The sequence below is a fragment of the Ursus arctos genome, unplaced genomic scaffold (assembly GCF_023065955.2).
Source record: "Ursus arctos isolate Adak ecotype North America unplaced genomic scaffold, UrsArc2.0 scaffold_11, whole genome shotgun sequence".
In the NCBI taxonomy this organism is placed as follows: Eukaryota; Metazoa; Chordata; class Mammalia; order Carnivora; family Ursidae; genus Ursus; species Ursus arctos.
Window position 1 is genome coordinate 36,665,476 of NW_026622775.1, and position 24,203 is coordinate 36,689,678.

Sequence of the window (24,203 nt, forward strand, 5' to 3'; positions counted from 1 at the left end):
GGACAACTCCTCCCTCTGAAACTTTCCCCATTTCTGATGTTGTACTTGCTCAGAGTATATCCTATAAGCACCTTGCAGGATAGATGCCATATTAAAAGAAGAAGTGATTTTGGTAGTTTTAGTCTATGCCTTGAGTTTAGTGGCCAAATTCCATCCTGAAGTCTCAATTTTTTTTTAATTCCTTCATTGTTCTCCTGGCTTTAAGTTTACGAAGGATTTATCCCATGTTCTTGTTCTCTACAGAATGTGTATTGGCTGTCATATCATTGATAGGTTTCAAGGAGGCCGGTCCTTGTGGGTCACAGGGAGAAGCCTTTTTTTTGCTGACAGTTTTGTATGTTATAATGAAGAGTAGAGAAAGGTGATTTTCTAGGTGATATAGTGCGACATAAACACCTGTCTCTTTCATTAGATTGTTCAGTGTGTCAGAGAAAAGGCAGTGCTTTCCTTATTTTCTGCTAGCCTCCTACTCTGTCTCAATATATAAGGTATCTGGTAAATAACCTATTCTGATGATTCTAGAAGAACCTGGGGAGGGTTTGATCTGGTTACTTGATTTTCTACATCTCTGTTTCCTAAATATTTAATCGTGTTTTGACAAATGTATTATTGTTTCACTGGTTAATTGGGATACTTAAAAAATAACTTTATTCTCTTAGGTTAAAGGTCTTTTTTTTTTTTTTTTTTAAACAGAATAAAGCTGTTTTTATGTGGGGGAATAAAACTAAAAAAGCCTTTAAAAGTTGACCAGAGCAGAATGCTTAAAATATCCTTGTCAGAATGTTCATCTTCTCTTTCTCTTCTTCCCCACCTGGTGTGTCCTGCTGTCTGCCTTTTCAACTAGAGCTCTTTTCGTTTCTTTTAGTCTTGTTTTCTCCAGTTTCTAGAATCCCAGTGATGTGTTTAAATTGTGGTTTTCATGTGATCCAAACTGCTGGGTGGTTTTTGCAAGTTGGATTTTTTAAAAGCCCCAAGGTATTCTTTTCTACAGTTTGCTTCTCTTTGGATTTGTTCTCCTTCTGTCCTATCTGTTTGGTTTGGGCTTATTCCTCTGTTCTTAGAGGTTCTGCTGATTTTCTTCCATGCTTACCAGCTTCTCCTGTTTGTTGGAAGAATTCCATTTCCCGTTGCAGGACACCGGTCCTTCTGTGCTGTGTCACATGAGGTGACTAGTCAGCATTCCCTTCAGGGCCTGGCTCAGCTTCTACTTCCTCTGCAGCTCTTTCCCCTTCCCTAGGGCTTGTCACTTCTTCCCAGCATCTGCATAACCCTTTATCCATAGCCACTGCCCATTAAATGTCAAAGTAGCCCCAGGAGACTAGTACAGGTACTGGACAACATAGGAGCCTAGTTGGTTGTGTAAAATCTCCAAGAAATATCCCAGCTTGCTTAGACTTACAGTGGGAGAATTTAAAATTGCTCTTTTAGATATTTGAACAATCCAGTAATGAGAACGTGGCTTCAAGCAAGGGGCAGCATGCAAATATCCAAGAGATGCAATTAAACTATATTGATAATAGAGCCTATTCAAATGCTTGTTTGGAAAGAGTCAATTACCATTTTATTCCATGGAATAAAAAATTTAACCCGAAGGGTTGAAAAGGATGTTCATTTCATATATTCTAATTTCCTCAGCCATTCACTGATCCTCACACCGAATGTCTTTTATATAATTCTAAAACTTTATCTAATGACTAAATATTTGATAAAAGTTGATTTCCCAAGATTCTGTAAAGACTGCAAAATATGGGTAAAAAGCAAATCTAAGTAATTTCTCAAATTATGTATGATAAAGCAGAAAAAATGTTGATTTATATTTCATTACATTTCTTTCATTTTAGTTATAAAACACTTCCCAGTGCCTGTCATAGGACAAGAGGCCCTGGGGTACAACTGTGAATTAAAACCTTCAAGAAATCAACAACTCTGGAGGGGAGATGTCAAATAAAAAAGCAATAAAAACACACCAAAAAGTGCTATAATTGGGGAAGGCATAGGTGCTCTGGAACATGCCCTATGACCTTTGGAGTACCAGGCAAGTCTCTCAGGAAGACCTGATTCCTTCTTGTTTGAATCCCATTTCTGCCCCCTTTTAGCTAGCTGTGTGATTCAGGGCAAGTTACTTACAACCTCTAGCTGTCAATTTCCTGATCTTTAAAATGAGACGAATGACCCCTGCCTCAGAAGGTTTTTGTGAGGTTGACATGAACGTGATCGTCTATTTCCGGTGTCTAGAGTAGGGCCTGGTATACATAGTTGCAATTTATTTTATTATCCCATTTATGGCTTGTGCTGCATCCTCTTGCCAGACAAGAATCGGTCAGGTTTTTGTCCACTCTCTGCATGCGAGCTTCAGAGATAACATGCCACGGTGCTGTGGCTTGGGACCCTTCTGGCCAAGTAGTGCTAAGGCGATGGGTAGGGGACTCTGGAGCGACTGCACGGGACCCCAGGGTGCCCTTCAACTTTGTCGTTGTTGGTACCTCTGCAGCCAGGCTTCCTCCTTCTCTTGTCCTCTGATGGATGTCTCCTGGGTGTGGAGTCAGTTGCTAGATTCTGTGGGGAGAAAAGCTGAATTCTCATTTCTTTGGATAGGCTGACGGGACTTTACAGAAAGGGGGACAGTGGAGTTGGATCAGGCAAATAAAGTGTCATGTGGGATAGGTGACACTTAGTGCAGGAGTTAAGGGAGGGTGCTGTTTTTACACTCCTGAGTGGTGGTGGTGGGGTGCTTCCTGGAAGAGGTGGCATTTCACTAGGATGTGTAGGAGGTCGGTAGACCAGAGGAGGAGAATAGGGCTGGTAAAACTCTGGTTGGCTTGAATAGCAGGGTTGCATTTGGGAAGGTATCCTGCTGAGTATATTACCTGTGGATGAATCTCGTTTCTTGAATGTATGGTATTCCTCCCATCCGCTTATTTAAGGGAGGAAGCGTTGGAATCTCTAAGAAAGTATCTAGTTCTCCAGACTAGTCATGCCTGTTATTTAATGTTTATAGTTGTAAAATAAGCCTTTTCATTTTCTCATCCTAGGAAATTTGTAAAATAACCAAAACGTTTTAAAAAGATCATCCGGGAATTTTAAAAACTGCCCCCCCTTCATCTAAAACAAAACAAAAAAATTCTAGTACCCTAAAGAAGTGTGGACAATTCACAAGCTTTTGTGAGTTCTTTATATGTTCCTTATTCATTTTTCAATGGAAATATTAATATGTGATTTTAACAAAAAATTGCTTAAATCTTAAGAATGTTTTATGCATTAAGAATATTTGCTTCTTTCTTATATATTAATTGCCTCTTCTCCCTGCTTTGTTGCTGGCCTTTCAGCTTGTTTATTGTGGGGTGTTTTTTTTTTTTTTTTTTTTTTTTTTTTTTTTAATATCTAGAAGTTCTTATGGCTTCTCCCGTTTCTTTTTTGCTCAAAAAGTATGCCTCTGTTCTGAGATCTGATGAAACTGTTCTTTTTTATGGCTTCATTTTTTACTTGTGACTCTTTCAATCCATCTGGAATTAATTTTGATATGAGATGTGGTTCTCCGTTTCCAAGTTCTTAACTAATTATATCAACGCCATTAACTGAATATTTTTTACCCAATATTTATGATAAAATCTTAAAATATATATATAAGTATATGTAATACATATACATATATATATATGTTTACTTCTAACATATTCAAAAGACCTGATTCCTTAAATTTTTTTTCTTAGGTTTCTGAATTTCTTTTACCATTAATACAGCAGACATCTTATTTGGTGTGCTTATTTGGTTAAACAATAGCTGTTCTTTACTTTTTTGAGGGGGAGGGGCATGGGTGGTTTTGTAACAGATTATAAACTGACTTTCAGTGAGTCATATCTAATCTGTAAACATAATTTTGCTTGGCTTACTCATGTGGAAATGTGGAAAAAAAACCCAAAACAAAAAAACCAAGCAACTATTGCCACCATTTAAAAATCTTTGGATTTTTCAGCTGTTCCAGAAAAGTCAGAGGACATGGTTTATATACTAGCCTATATTCCCACATGGTAAAAATCTGCTGGAGCCATGATATGGCCGCCTTCCCCTCTAGAATAGATATGGACTGATCTGGTTTTCCATTGCCCCACCCCTCCTTAGTGAGTTCTGTCTTGCTTCACTCATTGTACCTGGCTCAGACTTCCTTGAATTTGTACTGCTGTTTTATAAAAGAAATTTTCATTGTATTTAATTTGATCTGTCATATAACCTTTTGTCATAAGGTACTCTCTCTCTCTGTCTCCCTCTGTCTCTCTCTATATGTATATCTCACTCAACACACGTATACGTATGTCTACCCGGTATAGCAGTGTTGAAGAAAAAACGCTATTCTTTATCAGATGCTACTTGAACATAGTCCCTTTTAAAATTCACATGATTTCAGCACAAAGGCCATGTGAGCACCAAGAAACAATACCATTCTATAACGGCATTGAGAACAAATGCAAGAAGAAATAATTATTGAAGTCCTCAGGTTTAACAACAAAACCGCATTTGTATAATGCCATACCATGTGTGAACGAATGCGTTTCCACTCTGTTGGTGGGCGGAATGTTGTTTCTTGGCTGAATTCCTTCTTCACAAAGCCTTCGGTACCCCCGCTTTCTTTCATTCTCAACTTTACCCACGTGTTAACTTACAAACCCCACAACTGCTGAGTGTGCTGGGTGTTTTGACTGCTGATTTTAGCATCACCGCTTCCTTTGTCCCATTCTGTGATTCACATGAAATCAAATGAGTAAAAATATTTTCGGTATTCCTGGTCAAGATGAATCTGCAAGGACAGCGAATGTTTTTTACTAGCCGATCCCGCTTTGCAGTCCTCTCGTGGTGAAGCACTGGCAGGACTTCTCTTCCTGTTTTGTTTCAACCTGAGAAGTGGTTGCCCCGAGAGGGTTGTTATGCTGCTGCAGTCACGTAGAAAGTGGCCCGGCCCAGGACCTGTCTTCTCACACCTAACCCAGTGTGCATTCCACCATATCAACTTTTTAAAATAGTGGAGATTTTGAAACGGTGGCCATCTGTTTGTTTTATGTTATTTATTTGTTAGTCACCAGAATAGCTGATGAAGAGTGTAGTAATAAAAAGCGGAAAAGATAGTGACCATCTATTAATGCCTTAAACTTTTTTTTTAATAGTTGTAAATTAAGAGCATAAAGAAAAAGTGCTTCTGTTTCAAAAAAAGTGTGACTTTTGTCACACGTAGGTGAACCACGAGATCATAGCACTTTAGGATTGGATCAAAGAATGAGCTATTTAAAAAAAAAAAAAAATCCCTGATCTTTTTAGTAAGAGAAGTTAGGTTCTGTGTTGTTACATTTTTCCCCCCCTAAGTTGTGCAGCTAGGTTGTAATTAAAGTTGGAATAGAAAATGGGAAGAAGTGTCTGTTCCGGAGCCTGACTGTCCTCCCTCAGTGTGGGAGGAGTTCGGGGTCTTTAGATGAGCCACAGGGGCTCTGTCCTAGGTCCCCACACAGCAGTTTGTAGTCCCTTGTTGTGAAAAAGTAATGATAAATGTGAAGAAGTAGACTTTTCATGCTTTGTTCAGTTGAATTCTTTGCCTACACGGAAAAAGATCATATCAGAAAAGATTATTTTTGCTTTAGAAAATAGAAGTTGGAAAATAGGGAAGAAAATGTTCCTTTCCCGGAGCCCTTGGAGAGTTAGGGAGAATTTGAAGTAACGGAAACATTTTGACGGGATGAGGACACAGTGTGCTCTCATTGGTGCTCAGAAATGTTTATTAAAAACCCAGTTAAACTGGCAGGCAGTGTTAGGGGAGATAGTCTGTCTTCTCTGTATTTAACAATTAGTATACTTGTTTTCTCAAGAAGCTTCTATAGCAAAAGAAAAGTGAATGCTAGTTCTAGGCAATACCGGAGAAATGTTTGTAACGCTCAGCAAAGAGTCTCAGTGTGAGGATGTCGGTGTTCCTTTAGGCCCTGTTGACCTATTGATACATATTCTGAATGGTGTTATAGAAATCACTGGGAAGGTTTGGGAAAGGAGGTGACGTTTCTGATCAGAGGGTCTTATTGTTAAAGTCACACTGGACAATTAAGGAAAATCTTTCCCAAGTTGTTTTGTTTCCCCAATTGTGGTGATGATTATTTTTTTAATCTAGACCAAAATTTACTCAGTTTTAAAAGAATCCCATTTCTTTGCCAAAATCTGCACAAGTTTGCTGTTTTAAACCTGTGTTCTTCTTTTTATTATTTCTTTCAATGAGGGACAAGTGACATGGCATTACTTCTAAACACTATAATTATTGAAAAATACCATGCTCTGTAAAAAAACCTATTAAAGGAAAAAGAGAAAAGATATGTGACTCTTCAGTCCTAACACTGTTTTGATGATTAAGAAAAGCTGTGGCCTGGGTACAGATAGATTTTTCAGATAACTTCATCACACTCGTTGGTACTTTATTTATTTTTAGATACTAATCTTATTTTGAGCTGTTCAGTAGATAAACTGTATATATGCATTTTCCCCCTGTTTAATCATAGTTGTCTGTGTTTTCTGACTTGTAGGAAGAAAAAAAGAAGTTTGACAAAGAGACAGAAAAGAACTATAGTCTAATTGATAAACATTTGAATTTATCAGCCAAAAAGAAAGACTCACATTTACAAGAGGTATTGTTTTTACTTTTCTGTTTGTTTCTAAAATTCAATAAGCAGTACATACCTTTTCTTTTTAAAATGTGCTTTTCTTTGGTAAACTTTTCATCTAGGATTAATTAGGGATGAAAAAAAATGAACACATCGGCATGAATTAAGAAAAGGATTCTTGTGGAACAAGGCACAAAATAATGAATATGTCTTACAGTGATTAATTCAGTATAGATTCATAGTATTAACATTTTTAGTTCTGAGTATATTTTCACAGGAACAATTTTATCCGGCATTACTGAAGAACAGATCTATTATTTTCAGGAATAGATTCATTAATCGGCTTTTAAGATTTTTTGAAGAAACACATTGAATTTGATAAGCTCATCTACCATTTGCTTGTGTGTGAAGGCAGCATTAATCTTATTTAACGCTGAAGATTCAGAAGGTTTAGCTTCATTGGAAGGAGAGCATCTTGTTTTACTTGTGTTAATAGACTCTTTTTTTTTTTTTTTTTGGAGGGAGCTGTGAGTTAAGGAGAAAGGAATTTATATCTTATCTCTCATTTTGTCTGTCTTTCTCTTTTGTAAATTCCCTGGCACTTGTGTTTTCTCACTCACACACTTGAGTGGAAACTCAATGGTTTGCAATTTGGAACATATGTTTTCATTAAAAATAATGCTGTTTTGCAGCTGTTAGGATCTTGACTCATCCCACAAAAGTGTGATATTTTTCTCATTTGTTTATTTTTAAACACAGAAGGAATCTAGGCATAATATACCACTATAATATACACTTATTGAAGTATCATCAAAATGACACTAACAACATTGGCTCCAGTATATTTAAATGCTAGGTATATGGGTGCACACCTTTTATGTATGGGAGGTTGTTTTGACATTCCCCTCATGTCCCATTTACTTTCTCCTCTTTAATAACTTTGACATTTGGAAGGCGTTTGACAGTTTATAAAAGAGAAGGGAGAGGCACCTGGGTGGCTCAGTTGGTTAAGCGTCTGCCTTTGGCTCAGGGCATGATCCCGGGGTCCTGGGATTGAGCCCCATGTCAGGCTCTCTGCTCAGCAGGGAGTCTGCTTCTCCCTCTCTCTCCCCTCTGCCCCTCCCCCACACTCATGTACACACTCTCTCCCTTACACTCTCTCTCAAATAAATAAATAATCTTTAAAAGAAAAATAAAAGGAAGGGAGCTTTTATACCACTTAATCCTCACTATAATAACGGAGGTAGGTAGGGCTCCTTTTTCTCCTTAAGGGTTCCATATTATGTAGAAAACCATACAGTTGTTACATACACTCCGTCATCTCCTCCCCTCTCTCCATTTTGAAATGACAGCTGTTGTTTTATTGGCTCTCCTTATGCCAGCAGCTTTCTACCTGCCTTCTCCCCTTCTCTGTCTTTTTGGGTATTCTGAAGGGATTTTTCATGCTGCAAGTAATTTCCATCTTTACTTCACTCTCTGATTATGTATCTCGTTCGAGCTGTTGCTCAGGCAAAATCTTTATGGCCATCCTTGGCCCTTCCTCTGCTACGCCGCACCGTTTGTCAGCATATGTCTTCCTTAGCTTCGGAGTATTCTCAGGCTATGGCCACCTCTGACTCCTACCACCAGCACCTTGGCCCATGCCGCCGGCATCTCTCACGCGGATTCCTGTAAAGGCCTCTTACTTGGTCTCCCTGCTTCCACCAATGTCCCTACGGTTTATATTCTATACAGCAAGCAGAGTGAGCCTTTATGTTGCTTCTCTTCCCCAGATCCTCCCTAATAACTGTCTCCAGAGGCCCAGGGCCCACCCTCCTGTCCTCATACCCACGTGGGCTTCAGGCTCCATGCTTAGGGCCTTTGCTTTGGTTGTCCTCACTTCCTAGTACATTTCCAGCCCAGACCCACATGACTTACTCCTCCACATATTCTCAAATACTCTCCACTCGGAGTCCCCCTTACTAGAGAAGTCCCCGACCATCTTATTGAAAGTACCCCCTTATGCTGCTTTGGTTTTTTTCATACTCTTACGCACATGTGATGTACTGTATACTGTATATTTGGTTGTCACATGACTCCTTGCACTGGCATGTAAGCTCCTTGAAGACAACAACACTGCTTTTTTCAGTACTCTATCCTTTGCACCTAAAACACTGCTAGTCAGGGAGTAGGCACTTAATAAATACTTAATGAACAAGTGTGAAGGTGTTTGCACAGTGAGCTGGGGCTTTGTTAATTTCATCATTCCCAAAGATAATTAAACTCCAGATCAGAAATTTGAAGAGACCCTCGAGATGAATTTTAGTTTCATTTAAATTGTATATTCTGTCTTATCTTGCTCTTTGCTCTTTACAAACATACACACTCCCACTTGAAACAGCTTTCTATTGCCAAGTGTGAAGGTCTTAAAAGGGGGGATGCTCTTTAAAAGGAAAAGGTTAGGTTTGGATCTTCATTGATTTTGGCACTGGCTCATGTGTTGCTAACCTGCAGTGAACTGAGTTGAGGTACTAGAGAGGTTTATAAATGTTGCTGAGAGTGGTACTGAACAAAGGCTTAGAAACTTGTATCATTCTTTCTCCTTGTTTCAGATGAACGTTAACAGGAGACAGTTGTTGCAGAGAGCAGGCTGGCTATTTGGTAATGACCTGCAGCTCTCCATTTACTGGGCACAATGGCTTCTACTTCCAGCCACATCCCTAAATTCTTTTTTTTTTTTTTTTAAGATTTTATTTATTTATTTGACAGAGAGAGGCAGCCAGCGAGAGAGGGAACACAAGCAGGGGGAGTGGGAGAGGAAGAAGCAGGCTCCCAGCAGAAGAGCCTGACGTGGGGCTCGATCCCAGAATGTCGGGACCACGCCCTGAGCCGAAGGCAGACGCTTAACGACTGCGCCACCCAGGCGCCCCAACACGTCCCTAAATTCTAATTAATATTTGCACTAGAACAAGTATCAGATATTTGAGAAAAATCTATTTCTGTTAATTTTTGAAGTATATTTTTGTTTGAGTAGTCAAATGATTACATTTCAGTACATATGACTAGAGAAGTAGATCTTTTGAATAACTTTGAGATTGGTCAATTCTCATGATACATATTTTGAACAGGAGTGGCCAGAAGTTAGATGATGATCAAATAGAAATTTGTTTAAAAAGTCACTTTTGCTTGGTACGGTAAAAAGTACAGTTTGAATGTGTGTTTTCCCACACCATCTAGCAGTTAACTCAGTCTCACAGTCTGCCTGGAGACCGCATCAGCCCCAACAGGTTAAGGGCTCCGTCGCACAAGACTGTCCATTCTTCAGATGCCAGTTGCAAATCAAGGTTACTACCTGTGCTTCTGACCTACTGGCTATAAATTAGATGTTCCCATGTCCCCCTCCTCCAGTCTGATTCATTTGCTAAGAGTGGCTCACCGAACTGAGCTAAAACACTTACTTATATTTACTAATTCATCATAAAGACTAATATAAAAGATAGAGATGAATAGTCACACAGGGTGGGGTCTGGAAGGGTCCCAAGCACAGAAACTTCTGTCCGCATGGAGCTGGGGTGTGTCACTCTCCAGGCACTCACATGTGTCCAGCCACGTGGACGTTCCAGAGTTTTTACAGACTTTCCTCTGGAGTGCCCCTCCCTCCACCCATTGCCAGAGGTCAGTGGACAGGACTGAAAGGTCCAGCCCTCCTATCACTTTGTCCTTCTGGCCCCACCCTAAGTCACCTCAATAGCATAAACTCAGGTGGGCTCCAGAGGGGCTCTTTATGTAGATGGAAAAGGTACTCACCACACTCAGGACTTTCCGAGGGGTTCAGAAGCTTTGTGCTTTATTCCTCGCGTAGCACATTCACATTGTTGCGTAACCACCACTGGATTCCGTATCAGAACTCTTTTCATCTCCAAACACTGAAACTGTATCCATTGAAAACTACTTCCCCAGCTGTCTACCCCCCGCTCCTGATAACCGCCCTTCTGTTTTCTGTCTCTGAATTTGTTCTAGGTACCTTATACAAGTGGAATCCTACAGTATTTGTCCTTTTGTGACTTGCTTATTCCATTTAGCATAATAGCTTCATCCATGTTATAGCATGTGTCTGAATTTCCTTCCTTTCTGAGGCTGTATAATGTTACCATTATCTATATATGTATATATCACATTTTGTTTATCCATTTACCTGTCAGTGGGCACTTTGGTTGCTGCTGCCTTTTAGCTATTGTAAATAATGCTGCTGTGAACATGGTTACATAAATCTTTTTGAGTCCCTGTTTTCAGTTTTTAGGAGTATATACCCAGAAATGGAATTACTGTATCATGTGATAATTCTGCTTTTAAATTTTTTGGAGAACCACAATGCTGTTTTTTCCTAGCAGCTGCATCAGTTTACATTCCCACCAACAGTGCACAGGGTTCCAATTTCTTCACATCCTCAGCAACGTTTGTTTTCTGTTTTTTTAAAATTTTATTTTAATAAATTTTTTTTTTGATAGGTGTGAGGTGGTGTCTTTTATTTCCAAAACGATTAGTGATTTTGAGCATTGTTCCAGGTGCTTATTGCCATTTATATATCTTCTTTGGAGAAATGTCTGGATAAATACTTATAAAAGTAAAGTTGGCCAAATTAGGAAATATATGATTGATGCCTTGTAAGAATGGTTTCTAGGATGACAGCTCTTGCTCTGCTGTTCCGCCATGCAACCCTGCTTCTCCCCCAGTTCCCTTCTAGTTAGACAAGATAAGCTAGAACCTTTTCCCCCCCTTGGAACAGTCTCCTGACCATCTGGTGCCTGTTTACTCCCAGACGATGACACATTTTGAGGGCCTAACAGCATGATTACCTATAGATGGGCTTCACGCCCTGGCCTACCTTTTGAGAATCAGGTTCTTTTCTTTTTTCTTTAACTGAAGTATAGTTGACACACAGTGTTACGTTACTTTCCGGTACAGCGCAGTGATTTGACGACCCTGTGCGTTATGCTGTGCTCCCCGCAGGTGTAGTGGCTCCCATCTGTCACCATACAATGCTGTTACAGTGCTGTTGACTATATTCCCTAGGCTGACTTTTCATCCCCGTGACTTATTTATTCCATAACCAGAAGCCTATACCTCCTCTCCCCGTCACACATTTTGCCCATCCCACCACACCCTCCCCTCTGGCAACCATCAGTTCTCTGTTTTAATGGGTCTGTTTTTGCTTTTTTGTTTTTTTTAGATGCTACATATAGGTGAAATCTTGTGGTATTTGCCTTTTTCTGTCTGACTTCACTGAGCATAACAGCCTCTAAGTCCATCCACATTGTTGCCAGTGACCCCCCCATTGTTGCCAATGACCCCCCCCATCTCATTCTTTTTATGGCCAAGTAATATTCCATTGTATGCATCTGTACCACATCTTTATCCATTCATCTCTCAGTGGACACTTGGGCTGATTCCTGTCTTGGCTATTGTAAATAAGGCTGCAGTAAACATAGGGGTGTTTCTTATTTCCTTTGGGTTAATACCCAGAAGTGGAATTACTGGATCATATGGTGTTTGAGATGGTACTCTTGCTGCCACTTCCTCACCTGCTGCCTTCAGTCGTGAGTCCCGAGGTGACTAGATTTCCCAGGCCAACTGCATTCTTAGAGGATTTGTCAACAGAAATAATGCTTATGTGATTTTGATTGTATGTGTATGGTTCAGCCTTGGGTGTCAATTGGGGTAGGGGTGAGTTTTTCATGAAGAGCTCTACTGTTTGATGTTCAGTCATGGGGGTCAGTCTCATCACAAAGTGCAGGGGTTGGCATACTTTTTCTGCAGAGTCAGGTGATAAAAATTATGTTTTTATGTTTTTGTAGACAGGAAGGTCCCTGTTGCAACTGCTCATTTGGCTGCTGCAGCAGGAAAGTGGCCACGGAAGATACATCAACCAGTAGCCGTGACTATGTTCCAGTACAACTTTATGTAGAAAAACGGGCTGGGGGCCATATTTGTCATGGGGTTTGTAGCGTTGCCAACCTCTGGTCAAGAGTTTCACTCCTCACCATCTCGGATTTAACCAGCCTCTATTGCTTTCACATAGGCAGATATCCAAGTGGAGCAGAACCGGCAGCACTTTTATGAACTGTCTCTGGAATATGTATGCAAGCTTCAGGAGATCCAGGAAAGAAAGAAGTTTGAGTTTGTGGAACCTGTAAGTATCGTAGAAGGTGGTTCTGCTATTAGATTTTTGTGGTATAATAGAAGTGTTTCTTCCTGGATTGAATTTACCATTGCTGGGGGCCATTGTGCATACATGAAGCACAAGGATCATAAATTATAAAGGATGGACACATCACCATGAAGTCAAGGAATCACCTACAAATCAGTGGTTCTCAGCCTTAATTGGCATAGCAACATGTAGGGAATATTATTTCTCAAGGACTCGGCAATTTCTGCCACCCTATTGTAGGCCCACCTTTAAAGAAGAGCCCTGTGAGAGAAGTGTTAGGATGGGAGAGACCGTGCTGGTGTCGATGGATAATCTTCACTCTGCTTGAGTTTGTTCTGAAGCAAGTACACCAATCCAAATTTTGGTACTTTGAACAATTATTGATTGATGATAAATTATTTCTAACACAACTTAATGCTTATGGCAACTGAAGAACCAGCATGTGGAGCACTTGAAACTATTTTGTGAGTTACTCTGGCCATTCTTCAGACCTGTTTACAGACATGCGATTTGTGTTTGTGCTTCTATTAGATGTATTCTAATAGCTTCAGTTCTTTATATATATATATATATATATATATATATATATATATATATATATATGCATATAAGTTCTTATATGCATATAAGTTCTTTATATATATATATGCATATATATAATGTATATGGACACATATGAATGTATGTAAAGGGTAATTCATACTGTGGGTTTTAGTGAAAAAAACCAAGAAACACTGGAATTCACGATTCTCAAGATTAACTTTAATGTAGGTGTTTTTGCATGTGATTTTTAAAAAAAGCAGCTTTACTGAGATAGAATTTACATCCCCCATACAGTTATCCATTCTATGTGTGATTTTGAGAAACAAAAAAATAACCAAGTAATGATTAATTTAAAATTGGCATTCATGGAAGCAGTGGTCTAGTTAGAGTAATAGAATTAACTTTATTTGTTGAAGATATTATTTATTTATTTGAGAGAGACAGTGATAGCAACGGAGATAGGAGAGAGAGCACTAAGCGAGGAGGAAAGGGAGAAGCAGGCTCCCCACCGAGCAAGGAGCCCTGTGTGGGGCTTGATCCCAGAACTCTGGGATCATGACCTGAGCAGAATGCAGATGCTTCACCGACCGAGCCACCCAGGCACCCCTAGAATTAACCTAATTTAAGCAATTAGAGAAAAATTCATCTCCATAAAGCTTTCTTTTATGTGAAATACTAATAATGACCTGGATTTATTGAGCATTTACAGTGCTCATTGTTCAAGTCATCGTTGTTATACTTCACCGTGCTCATGTTTATTCTACACACTCCATAGGAGGTATTTTTACGATCCCACTAAGCACACAAGGAAATAGAAGTACGGAAAGTTTCAGTAATTTGTCCAAGGTCTCATAACATAGCTGAAGTTGGGGATTGACCCCTGCTGGCCACTTGACATTAGAGTCCCAGATTCCTAACCATTGTGCTGTGTGACATTATGAAGAAAATGAATTTCAGGATTTCCCTAATTCCTACCCCAAATCACTTTTACTCACTTTAAATTCACTCACATGTTGGGCAGAAGCGGGTGCCCTTTAATCAAGAGGGGCAGGTGAGGGTAGGTCAGAACTCAGAGCTTAATTACCACCTGTCTCTACCCGTCTTTGCCGCAGTCACCGAAGGTCCATAGACACAAGAGAAGTTGCACTGCACTGGACGCCATTGGAGAGAGCCTTTAGCTCTTCGATCCTGTGATTTCACTTTCAATATAGATTCTATTGACCCATGGTGATAAGATTTCAATTATAAATGAATATAGAGATTCTCTCGACTAAAAAGAACAGATGAGTGATGTAGAACTGCATTTCTCCATTACACTATACTCTCAAAGCTATCTCAAGGCTCTGATATTTAAGGAAAAATCACAAACCTTTCATTTTGTAAAAGGACAAATTAGTAACTAGTATGTAGTTAGATTTAGTTGAATACAGTGACTTCTTTTAATTATTTTGCTGCAGTAGAATCACAGTGGGATGGGGGGCAATATGTGGCTGTTTTTATTCTTTTTTCCCCCCACACTGAGTTTTTGTTTGTGCTAATGTCATCTTTTTCCCTTTGTCTTAGATGCTGTCATTTTTTCAGGGAATGTTTACTTTCTATCATCAGGGCCATGAACTTGCCAAAGACTTCAATCACTACAAAATGGAACTTCAGATCAACATTCAGAATGTAAGGAAGTAAAAGCTTTCTGATATAAGAGGATGCTTGAGATGTGTATTTTCCTTTTGTTATATGAAAAGCCTTAAACTAAGACCAGGCTGAGCGCTTGATGTTGAGAAACTGAGGCTACGTTGCCACCTTCTGGTCAGTTCTCAGTGTAACAAACTGCTCTTCAATTAGACGAGGCTCAGGAGGAATTCTGCCACCTGGCGGCTCTTTTTTTTTTTAAGATAAGGAATTTGTTTTAAGAATGTATTTTTCTTGTCTTACTTTCAGAAGTCACTAGGTATATGTTTTGAATCAGGAGTCCCAGAATTTATCTTTATTATTTTTTCCTGTTTTATTGAGATGTAATTGACATACAGTACTGTATAAGTTTCAGTCGTATAGCATATTGATTTGACATACATATAGCAAAATGATTACCACAATAAGTTTAGTTGATGTCTATCACTTCATATAGTTACAGATTTTTTTTTTTTTTTGTGATGGGAACTTTTAGGATCTATTCTCTTAATAACTTTTAAAATATGTCCTACAGCAGTGTTAACTGTCATCATATTGCCCTTTGTAGGGATAGTTGCAAGGACAAACTTTGTTACCTAACTTTCAGTCTTTCTTGTAGGGAACACACAAAAGAACACTCTACTTTAGGTGTAATGATCTCAATTTCTATTACCTGTGTATCTTACTTGATTTTTAATTGCAGCTAGGCTTATGGCTCAAGAGGGATTTCTTCCCTGTGTTTATGCATATTCGCTAATGTATTGAATTCACAGTTACGGTTGGTCTATATTATTTTCCTGGAAAATGTATGCTTTCAAAGAGGTCTTGGATAAAGAGATTTAGGAGAGCTTTATCAAACAGTGGGACGTAGATGACTTTGATCAGAAGGTGCTGGGTGTTTTTCCTCTCAACACTTACGTTGACTTTGGAAGTGTCCTCATTGAAATTGTTTTCAGGTTATGTTTAATATAATTTTCGGCCTCATTAGAAAAAAAGTGAGTGAGTTTTGGGACAAGCGCATTCTAGCTCATACTGAAAGACGTATGAGGGATGGGACTCTGTGCTGTTTGCTGCCTGGCTTTGAATTTGATATCATCATAGAGATTGAGGAGGAATGGTTTTTGTGTAGATTTTGTTCCTAAGTTTTTCATATAGTTCCCTACATTTGGGAATGAGATAATGAAATCTCTCCCTCTCTCTCTCTCTCTCTCTCTCTCTTTGTAGTTCAGGTGTATTTGTAGATTATTTGAATGTCGAGCTGGGTTAAATAACTAAAAAGTAACCACCCCCACTCATGCCCCCCACTATCAGTGACCATAATGTAACAGAATTCTAAACAATATCAAAGCACGTATGTATGTGTTGATTAGTTCTAATTTTAAAACTCTCTCAGTGGGTAGTAGAATAGTCTAACGCTGCTGCGATTTTTCAGAATACGTTTGCAGACAGCAGAACACAGGTTGGTAAAAAGAACACTATGTAGTTAGGTTAGAAGATTAATTATACTCTTGATTTTTTCCTCTACCAACTGGCTATATAACTTGTGGAAATTTACTTCTTCTGTCTGGATGTCATCTGTCAAGTGCAGGGCTGGCCTGCATGAGAACCTTCAGGCAGAACTGGTTCCATAATTTGTGGGGCCAGTGTAGAACGGGACGGCAGGGCCCTTACTTAAAAATGAAGAATTTCAAGACTGTGACAGCAGAGCATTAAATCAAGCACGTGACCTTCTGAGCCCAAGGTCCTATGTGGTTGCACAGGCTATGTGCCCACAGAGCTGGCTGTGCCTTGGTGTCTGGGGTGAGGGCTGGGGAACGTCTGCATCTCCCAGAAGCTCCCATGAAACTATCCCTGCACAGCGTGCTTGTGGGTGGAAGTACTTTTGTAACACGCCTGTGTGCTAAAAGGGATGTAATTGCCTTTTATACGCCAAAGTGATTTCGAGAGATTAAATATTTCAGTGTAAATGAGCAATGCTCTGTCCAAAGCATTAAAAGCAAAACCTAAAAACAAGCTATCCCTTAAAATGGTTCACAAAATAACTTGGTTAATATCCTTACTACGTTCAGACGTTAACTTACACATTTGGTAACAACAGTCATTTCCCATAGAGAAATGGGCAAAGAATGGTTGGCTGGAAAATTTTTCTGTATCCTCTGGAACACAAGGATTGTCATCAGTGAATTGCCCTAAAGCCTCTTTTCTCCATATTCATCTCTTCGTTTTGTTCTGTTCCTGAAGCTGCTCCTGCAGCTCCTTCACCCAGAGCCCCTTCTTTCCTCCTCACCTGCAGTGTGGAGAACACCTGATCGAGGTGTCTTTGCTGTTTGGGTTTGCTCTTAGCTAATGCTTTTCCCTTCAGAAAGGCCAGCACCTTTGAAACACATGCCGCTCATTCTGTGGTACCTGCTGCAGCCGAATGTTGCTGTACTTTGCTCCTTTCTTGGCCATTTCTCTCATTCCCTGATGATGCCAGCTTTTCACGTAATAAAGGGAAAATGCTGGTAATATAAAACTACAAATTACAGAAATCCCAGTTATGTGTCCTTTTTTTATGCAATGTTTCCTTATGTATTTAAGGAAATAGACCCACATATTAAAACGTTAACTGTCTGTGCACTACAATGCTGTGGATAATTTTGGTCAGCTTTTTAAAGTATTCGTAGTAAAAAAAATCCAGCAAGATCATTTTATAATCAGTAAAAGGCAAAAGTGACTTAAAAATGAAAACAACCTATTTTTCCCCATCTGGTTTCACCTTTTCTGTTGTAAAAAGGGTAACACCTCTTTTGTTTTTTTGAAAGCAATTTATTCTTCACCCACTTTCCATAATCCGGAGTAATACATGGAAAGCAAAACAGAGCAAGATGGCTTTAGAAAATAGATTTTCAAGAAAAATATAAATTGCCTCGAAATTGAAGGATATTTTTAAAAAACTAAATTTAAACTTTTGTTCTTTATCCCCAGAGGAATGTGGGGAAAGAGAAACTAGAATAGAATTCTTCCTAGAAGGAAATGTAATGTGAGAAATCTTAGAATTCATGAAGAATCCCCAGAAGATCCTAAGAATAGTTAAGATTTTAAGAATATGCCCAAAATTTTTGTTACAGCGTTGTGAGAAAAGTAGAACACTGAAACAATAAACTATGTTTTTTAAAGAAAAGGGATTGGAAGTGATTGTGTAAAAATATGAAAGTGCTTATTTTTGAGGGATCGTTTTATGGTCACTTTTAATTGCTTTTAAAACTTTTTTTTATGCCCCCAAGACAGGTCTGTTTGTGCCCCTTCCCTCTTTCTGTTTTATAATGTGGATTAGTTTTTATATTCTGAAAAAAATTTTAAAAACATACTTTCTCTTCCTGTCAAGTTTAAAACAATAAACTGTTAGTTATTGAAGATTTTTCTTTATCCTTTGACGGGGAATAACTGTGACTTTTGGTAATAGTAGTCGTAGTAGTAATGTCATTTACATTTATTTTATTATCGCGTACCAGCTATTACCCGAGTGCTTTATTTGGACTATGCACATTTCGTCTTCGTAGAAGTCCTGTGGTGTAGATTTCGTTATTCCTATTTTACAGATGAGGACAATGAGGACAGGAACTTTCTGCTGTCCTGCTGCTTTCAGGTCAGGGCCAGCATTGGAATTTGGGCAGACTCACTCCAAGGGACCTTGGTGGTTGGTTTCAGATTGTGCTGGGATATAAGTGGGTCACTCATGGTGTGCCTGGGGTCCGCAAATATAGGAGCTGGGGAACGTCTTAATATGGCCATCTGCTTGCCCAGACCTTAGCAGCTTGGGGGTAACACAGGAGTCCCTTTAATTGTAGGAACTCAGATTTAGGACCTGATGGTAAATCTCTGTCACCTCCACCTCTCACCACTTCTAAACCATATTTCCCTCATCCCCATGGAAAGTGTTTTATATGGGATTTGGACTCTTATCACCTGTTCACCTGGGGTCTGTTGACTGCCATTCCTTTTTCTGCCACCTCACTCTGCATGGCGCACTTGAGGGCAGTATGGGGATGGCAGTGAGGGTGTGTGTGTGTGTGTGTGTGTGTGTGTGTGTGTGTAGGGCCTTCCCCCTTTCCTGTTATTTTGCAAGGTTACTAAAGCAGGGCTGCATGGGGCCCACCCTCATGTTTTACAGCTATTTCATGAAACCTTTTTCATATTTTTAATTATACTTTGCCTTCCTTTCCTCTCTGAATGAGGTCATGGGGCCCGGATGGGAAACTTAAAATGGCTATCTGTACTTGGAATCAGCCTTTTCCCTCTGCCTTTAAAGCTTTGTTTCTGGGTATAACACTGTGAAAAGCTCTTTCTCTTGCTCATCTCCTTTTTTCCTTAACATGGGAGTGAACCTGTGCTAAGCCTGACCCACCAGGTTTGTAGACTGAATTCCAGCTTAGTCCCCAGATTGAAGCCTCCCCCCAAATAGGTGAGGTGATAATGTATTTAATTTATACGGCATAACTGAAGACTGCTTTATTTGGAAATTTATTTAGGAAGGCATGCAAGGAAAGGAATTTCCTTTTCCTTTTTACTGACAGTGGATAGTTCCAGACTATCTCAGAGGTTATTTGGAGGATTAACGCACCAAAAAGTGTTTTCAGTAGTGGCAGCCACGGTGTCAACACTCTAGTGGTCACGTACTGTAGCCTTTCCAGTCTAACATGATTGTCATGTGATGATATCTTAATATATATACACCTGGAATTTAGAATTGGAGATCGCTAGGCTCTAGCCATTCTATTATTTATGTTCAAATTTTAAAAAAGTGTAATTTTCATTTCTATTCATAATTTACCTTAAATGGTAAAATCCTTCCCCTCCCTTCCCAGTGCAGAGTCCTAGCATCTGAGGAAGTAGGACAGTGACGGTAGGTGGTACTCCATGGAGGGGTCTGCAGCAGGAAAAGTGGGGGTGATGGTGGGGGGGAGGGTATAGAGGCAGCCTGCAGAAGAGGTGGCTGGAGTATTTGGGAGATCAGTTACATTGAGCAGATGTGTTAATTGAACAAATAAGTAAATAGATTGAGAATAATGGGAGATAGATTTCTCACTCTCTGAAAAGAAATATACAAAATTGGGGAGGATGGGGTGCCTGGGTGGCTTGGTTGGTTAGGCTACCGACTCTTGATTTCGGCTCAGGTCATGATCTCAGGGTCATTAGATCAGACCTTTGTCGGGCTCCCCGCTGAGCAGGGAGTCTGCTTGAGAGTCTTGCTCTTCCTCTGCCCCACCTCCCGCTTACATGTGTTCGTGCACATGTGCGAGCTCTCTCTCTCTCTCTCTCTCTAACATAAATCAATCTTCAAAACTGGGAAGGGATAGGCTAGAAAGAAGCTGGAAGTATTGGATTGGGATTATATTTACTGGTATGAACATATGAGTTTTTGAATATAGAGAGGCATAGAAGTGTATGTGTGTTAAAACACATACATATGTGTACATGTATACACATCCGTGTAGTTTTTCTTTCTGCCAAGAACACCCAGGAGCAGTGACATCCCTTCAACTGTGACACACTGTGCCCAGATTTTGGTTTCTATTTTTTTTTTTTTAAAGATTTTATTTATTTATTTGACAGAGAGAGAGACAGCCAGCGAGAGAGGGAACACAAGCAGGGGGAGCGGGAGAGGAAGAAGCAGGCTCATAGTGGAGGAGCCTGATGTGGGGCTCGATCCCATAACGCCGGGATCATGCCCTGAGCCGAAGGCAGACGCTTAACCGCTGTGCCACCCAGGCGCCCCATAGCTTTTGGTTTCTTAATACTTCACTAAGGACAAGGGCTTCTGTAGGGGAAATCGTTGATTCTAGGACTCAGAGAAAGTATAAGATGAACCCAGGACTCCTTTTGGGACAAGAAAGTAAGGGATTACTCAATAGAGGGGGCACGTCAAAAGATACAAGATTCAGCTAGAAGGGGTCCCTGCTGGTCCAATCCCAGGACAATTTGAGCATTAATATGACCAATGAGAGTGTTGGGTGCAACGCATGAGATTAATAGGAATATGTGTGTGTGTGCAGGTGTGTGCTCCTGGGTGTGTATGCCGGCATCTGTACACACACAGCATGCACATATCTGTGTGTGTGTGTGTACAGGCATAGCTCGCTCTATTGTGCTCTGTTTTTTTTAAGCTTCACAGATACTGTGTTTTTTACAAATTGAAGGTTTATGGCAATCTGTGTCACACGAGTCTGTTGGTGTTATTTTTACAGTAGCAGTTGCTTACCTCTGTGTCTCTGTCTCACAGTTTGGTAATTCTCATGATATTTCAAGCTTTTTCATTATTGTTACATTTGTGATCACGATCCATGATCTTTGATGTTTCTGTCATAATTGTTTTGGAGTGCCACAAACTAGGCCCATATACGATAGTGAACGTAATCGATGAGTGTTGTGTGTGTTCTGACCGCTCTACTGACCAGCTGGCCTGCATCCCCATCTTTCTCCCTCTGCTCAGGCCTCCCTATTCTCTGAGACACAACAATACTGAGATCGGCCAGTGAATAACCCTATAATGGCTTCAAGTGTTCAAGTGAACGGAAGAGTCACACTTTAAATCAAAAGCTAGAAATGATTAAACTTAGAGAGGAAGACATGTCGAAAGCCCAGACAGGCTGAAACCTAGGCCTTTTGCACCAAACAGTTAGCAAAGATGTGAGTACAAAGGAAAAGTTATTGAAGGAGATGAAAATTGCTACTCCAGTGAACACACGAGTGCTAGGGAAGGGAAACAGTCCTATTGCTGATACGGAGAGAGTCTGAGTGGTCTGGTTAGAAGATCAAACCAGCCACAACATTCCCTTTAGGCCAACGTCCAACCCAGAGCAAAACCCTAATCTTCCTCAGTCCTATGAAGGCTGAGAGAGGTGAGGAAGCTGCAGAAGAAAAGTCAGAAGCTGGCAGAAGTTGGTTCATGGGTTTTAAGGAAGAAGCCGTCTCCATAACAGAAGAGTGAGAGGTAAAGCAGCAAGTGCTGATGGAGAAGCTGCAGCAAGTGGTCCAGAAAGTCCAGCTTCATTCATGAAGGCGGCCTCACTACACAGCAGATTTTCAATGTAGATAATGTCTGGCTTCAAAGCTTCAAAGGACAGGCTGACTCTCTTGTTAGAGGCCAATGCAGCTGGTGACTTTCAGTGGAAGCTAGTGCCCATTTACCATTCTGAAAATCTTGGAGTCCTTAAGAATCAGATTAAATGTACTCTACCTGTGCTCTACGAACGGAACAACAAAGTCTGGATGACAGCACGTCTATGAACAGCATGATTTACGAAATATTCTAAGCCCTCTGTTGAGAGGTAGATGCCACTAAGAACATTAGTGACACGCGGGAAGAGGCCGAAATGTCAACACAAGCAGGAGATTGAAAGAAGCTGATCCCAACTCTCAAGGATGACTTTGAGGGGTTCGAGACTTCAGTGGAGGAAGTAACCGCAGATGTGGTGGGAAGAGCAAGAGAACCAGAATTAGAAGTGGAGCCTGAAGCTGGGACTGAACTGCTGCATCTCATGGTAAATCTTGCACAGAGAGTTGCTTTTCATGCATGAACAAAGAAAACGGTTTCTTGAGGTGGAAACGACTCCTGGTGAAGATGCTGTGAGGATTTGTTAAAATGACAACAAAGAGTTTAGAACGTTCCATAAATTTGGTTGATAAAACAGCAGCAGGGTTTGAGAGGGTTGAGTCCGACTGGGAAGGAAGTTCTCTTGTGGGTAAAATGCTACCAAATATCATTGTTGTCCTATTTCAAGACATTGCCACAGCCACCCCAGCCTTCAGCAGCCACCACCCTGATCAGTCAGCAGTCGTCAACGTCAAAGCAAGACCCTCCACCAGGAAAATGATTATGACTGAAAGCACAGATGATGGTTAGCATTTTTTTTTTTAGCAATGTAGTATTTTTTACTTAACGTATATACATTTTTAAGACATAATTCTATTGTGTTCTCAAAAGATTACAGTATAGTGTACACATAACTTTTATATACGTTAGGAAACCCCAAAATTCATTTGACTTGCTTAATTGCAATATTCACTTTACTGCAGTGGCCTGGAACCGAATCCACAATATCTCTGAAATATTTATATGTATAAATATTATACACGTACAGACACACATTCGGAAAGAAGTGAGGGCCGGGAGGAATCTAAGCAAAGTGATAAAGGAGGCAAATAAATAAAATCAGGGTATAATCGTATTAAACTGGGGACAAGAAATCCTGGAGGCACGAGAAACAGGAAGGCAAGAGGGGACTGGCCATTAACGACTGAGTCCCACCCTCCTCGCAATCCTGTGTTTTGTTCTAGTACATACGTTTTTTTTTTTTTAAACTCTCAGCTTGTGTTTAAAATAAACTTCTGCAGATAAGTTTTTCCCTTTGCAATCCACATTTATCAGACTCCCATTCCTCTAAAAAATGTGTACCATTCTACCGTTTTTCTGTTCTAGGACCCTTGGTAACCCCTTTCATTGTAGGGAAGAGAGGGGAGGGATTTCAATAAAAAAATTTTTTTTTTATCTCCGCTTCTCCACAATTTCACATCAGCAGTTTTTTTGGTGTTAATACAATTATTTTAGAGTGTGGATAAAAAGAAATGTCCAGGAACTTGGTGGCGCTGAGTCATCATGCTTGCCTTGGTAATTTCGTCCCTTCACCTTGCATATACGTTTCCAATGTGTCCGCTTGACAGAGATATTGGCATGCCAAGTCTCCTGGGTTCCAGAAATGTGATTTGTCTCTTCAGATATCAAAGACATTACTTGTACATGAGATTCTTTCCCCCCCCCTCCTTTATCTGAGAAGAAATGTCATTTCAAGTGCAATTGCCATGACCTGCAAAAAATGACCTGATATTTTTTAGTTGGCAGAGAAAATTTATTAAGTGTTTTAGGTTCTGAGTACCTAATACTGCTGGTATAATAATAGTGAGTCAGGTTGATTGTGCAAAGGAAAGACTTCCCAGATATTTTATGACCTACTTTTTAAAAAAAAATCTAAGACGTACTAATATTGTGGGATGTGGAGGTACGAAGTTTTATGTTGAATAACACAAGCATTCTGGGTGTTCGAAAGCTTTGAGAGTAAATAACCTCCAGTTACCTTAGCTTAGACTCCTCTATTAGCTATTTTACCACTAATTTTTTCTGAACAGTAATCTTTACAAATAGA

The 24,203-nt window shown here is 39.9% G+C and overlaps 1 protein-coding gene across 2 annotated transcripts in view; it reads left to right on the top strand.

Annotated features, from left to right (window-relative positions):
• ARHGAP10 (Rho GTPase activating protein 10) overlaps positions 1 to 24,203 on the top strand; it is a 308,230-nt gene that overhangs the window by 98,350 nt on the left and 185,677 nt on the right. For both annotated transcript variants that reach the window (XM_026499449.4, XM_057310112.1), the window contains exons 5-7: positions 6,549 to 6,650; positions 12,685 to 12,795; positions 14,920 to 15,024. In XM_026499449.4, the coding sequence (XP_026355234.1) occupies positions 6,549 to 6,650; positions 12,685 to 12,795; positions 14,920 to 15,024 (318 nt within the window). The remainder of the gene's footprint in view (positions 1 to 6,548; positions 6,651 to 12,684; positions 12,796 to 14,919; positions 15,025 to 24,203) is intronic.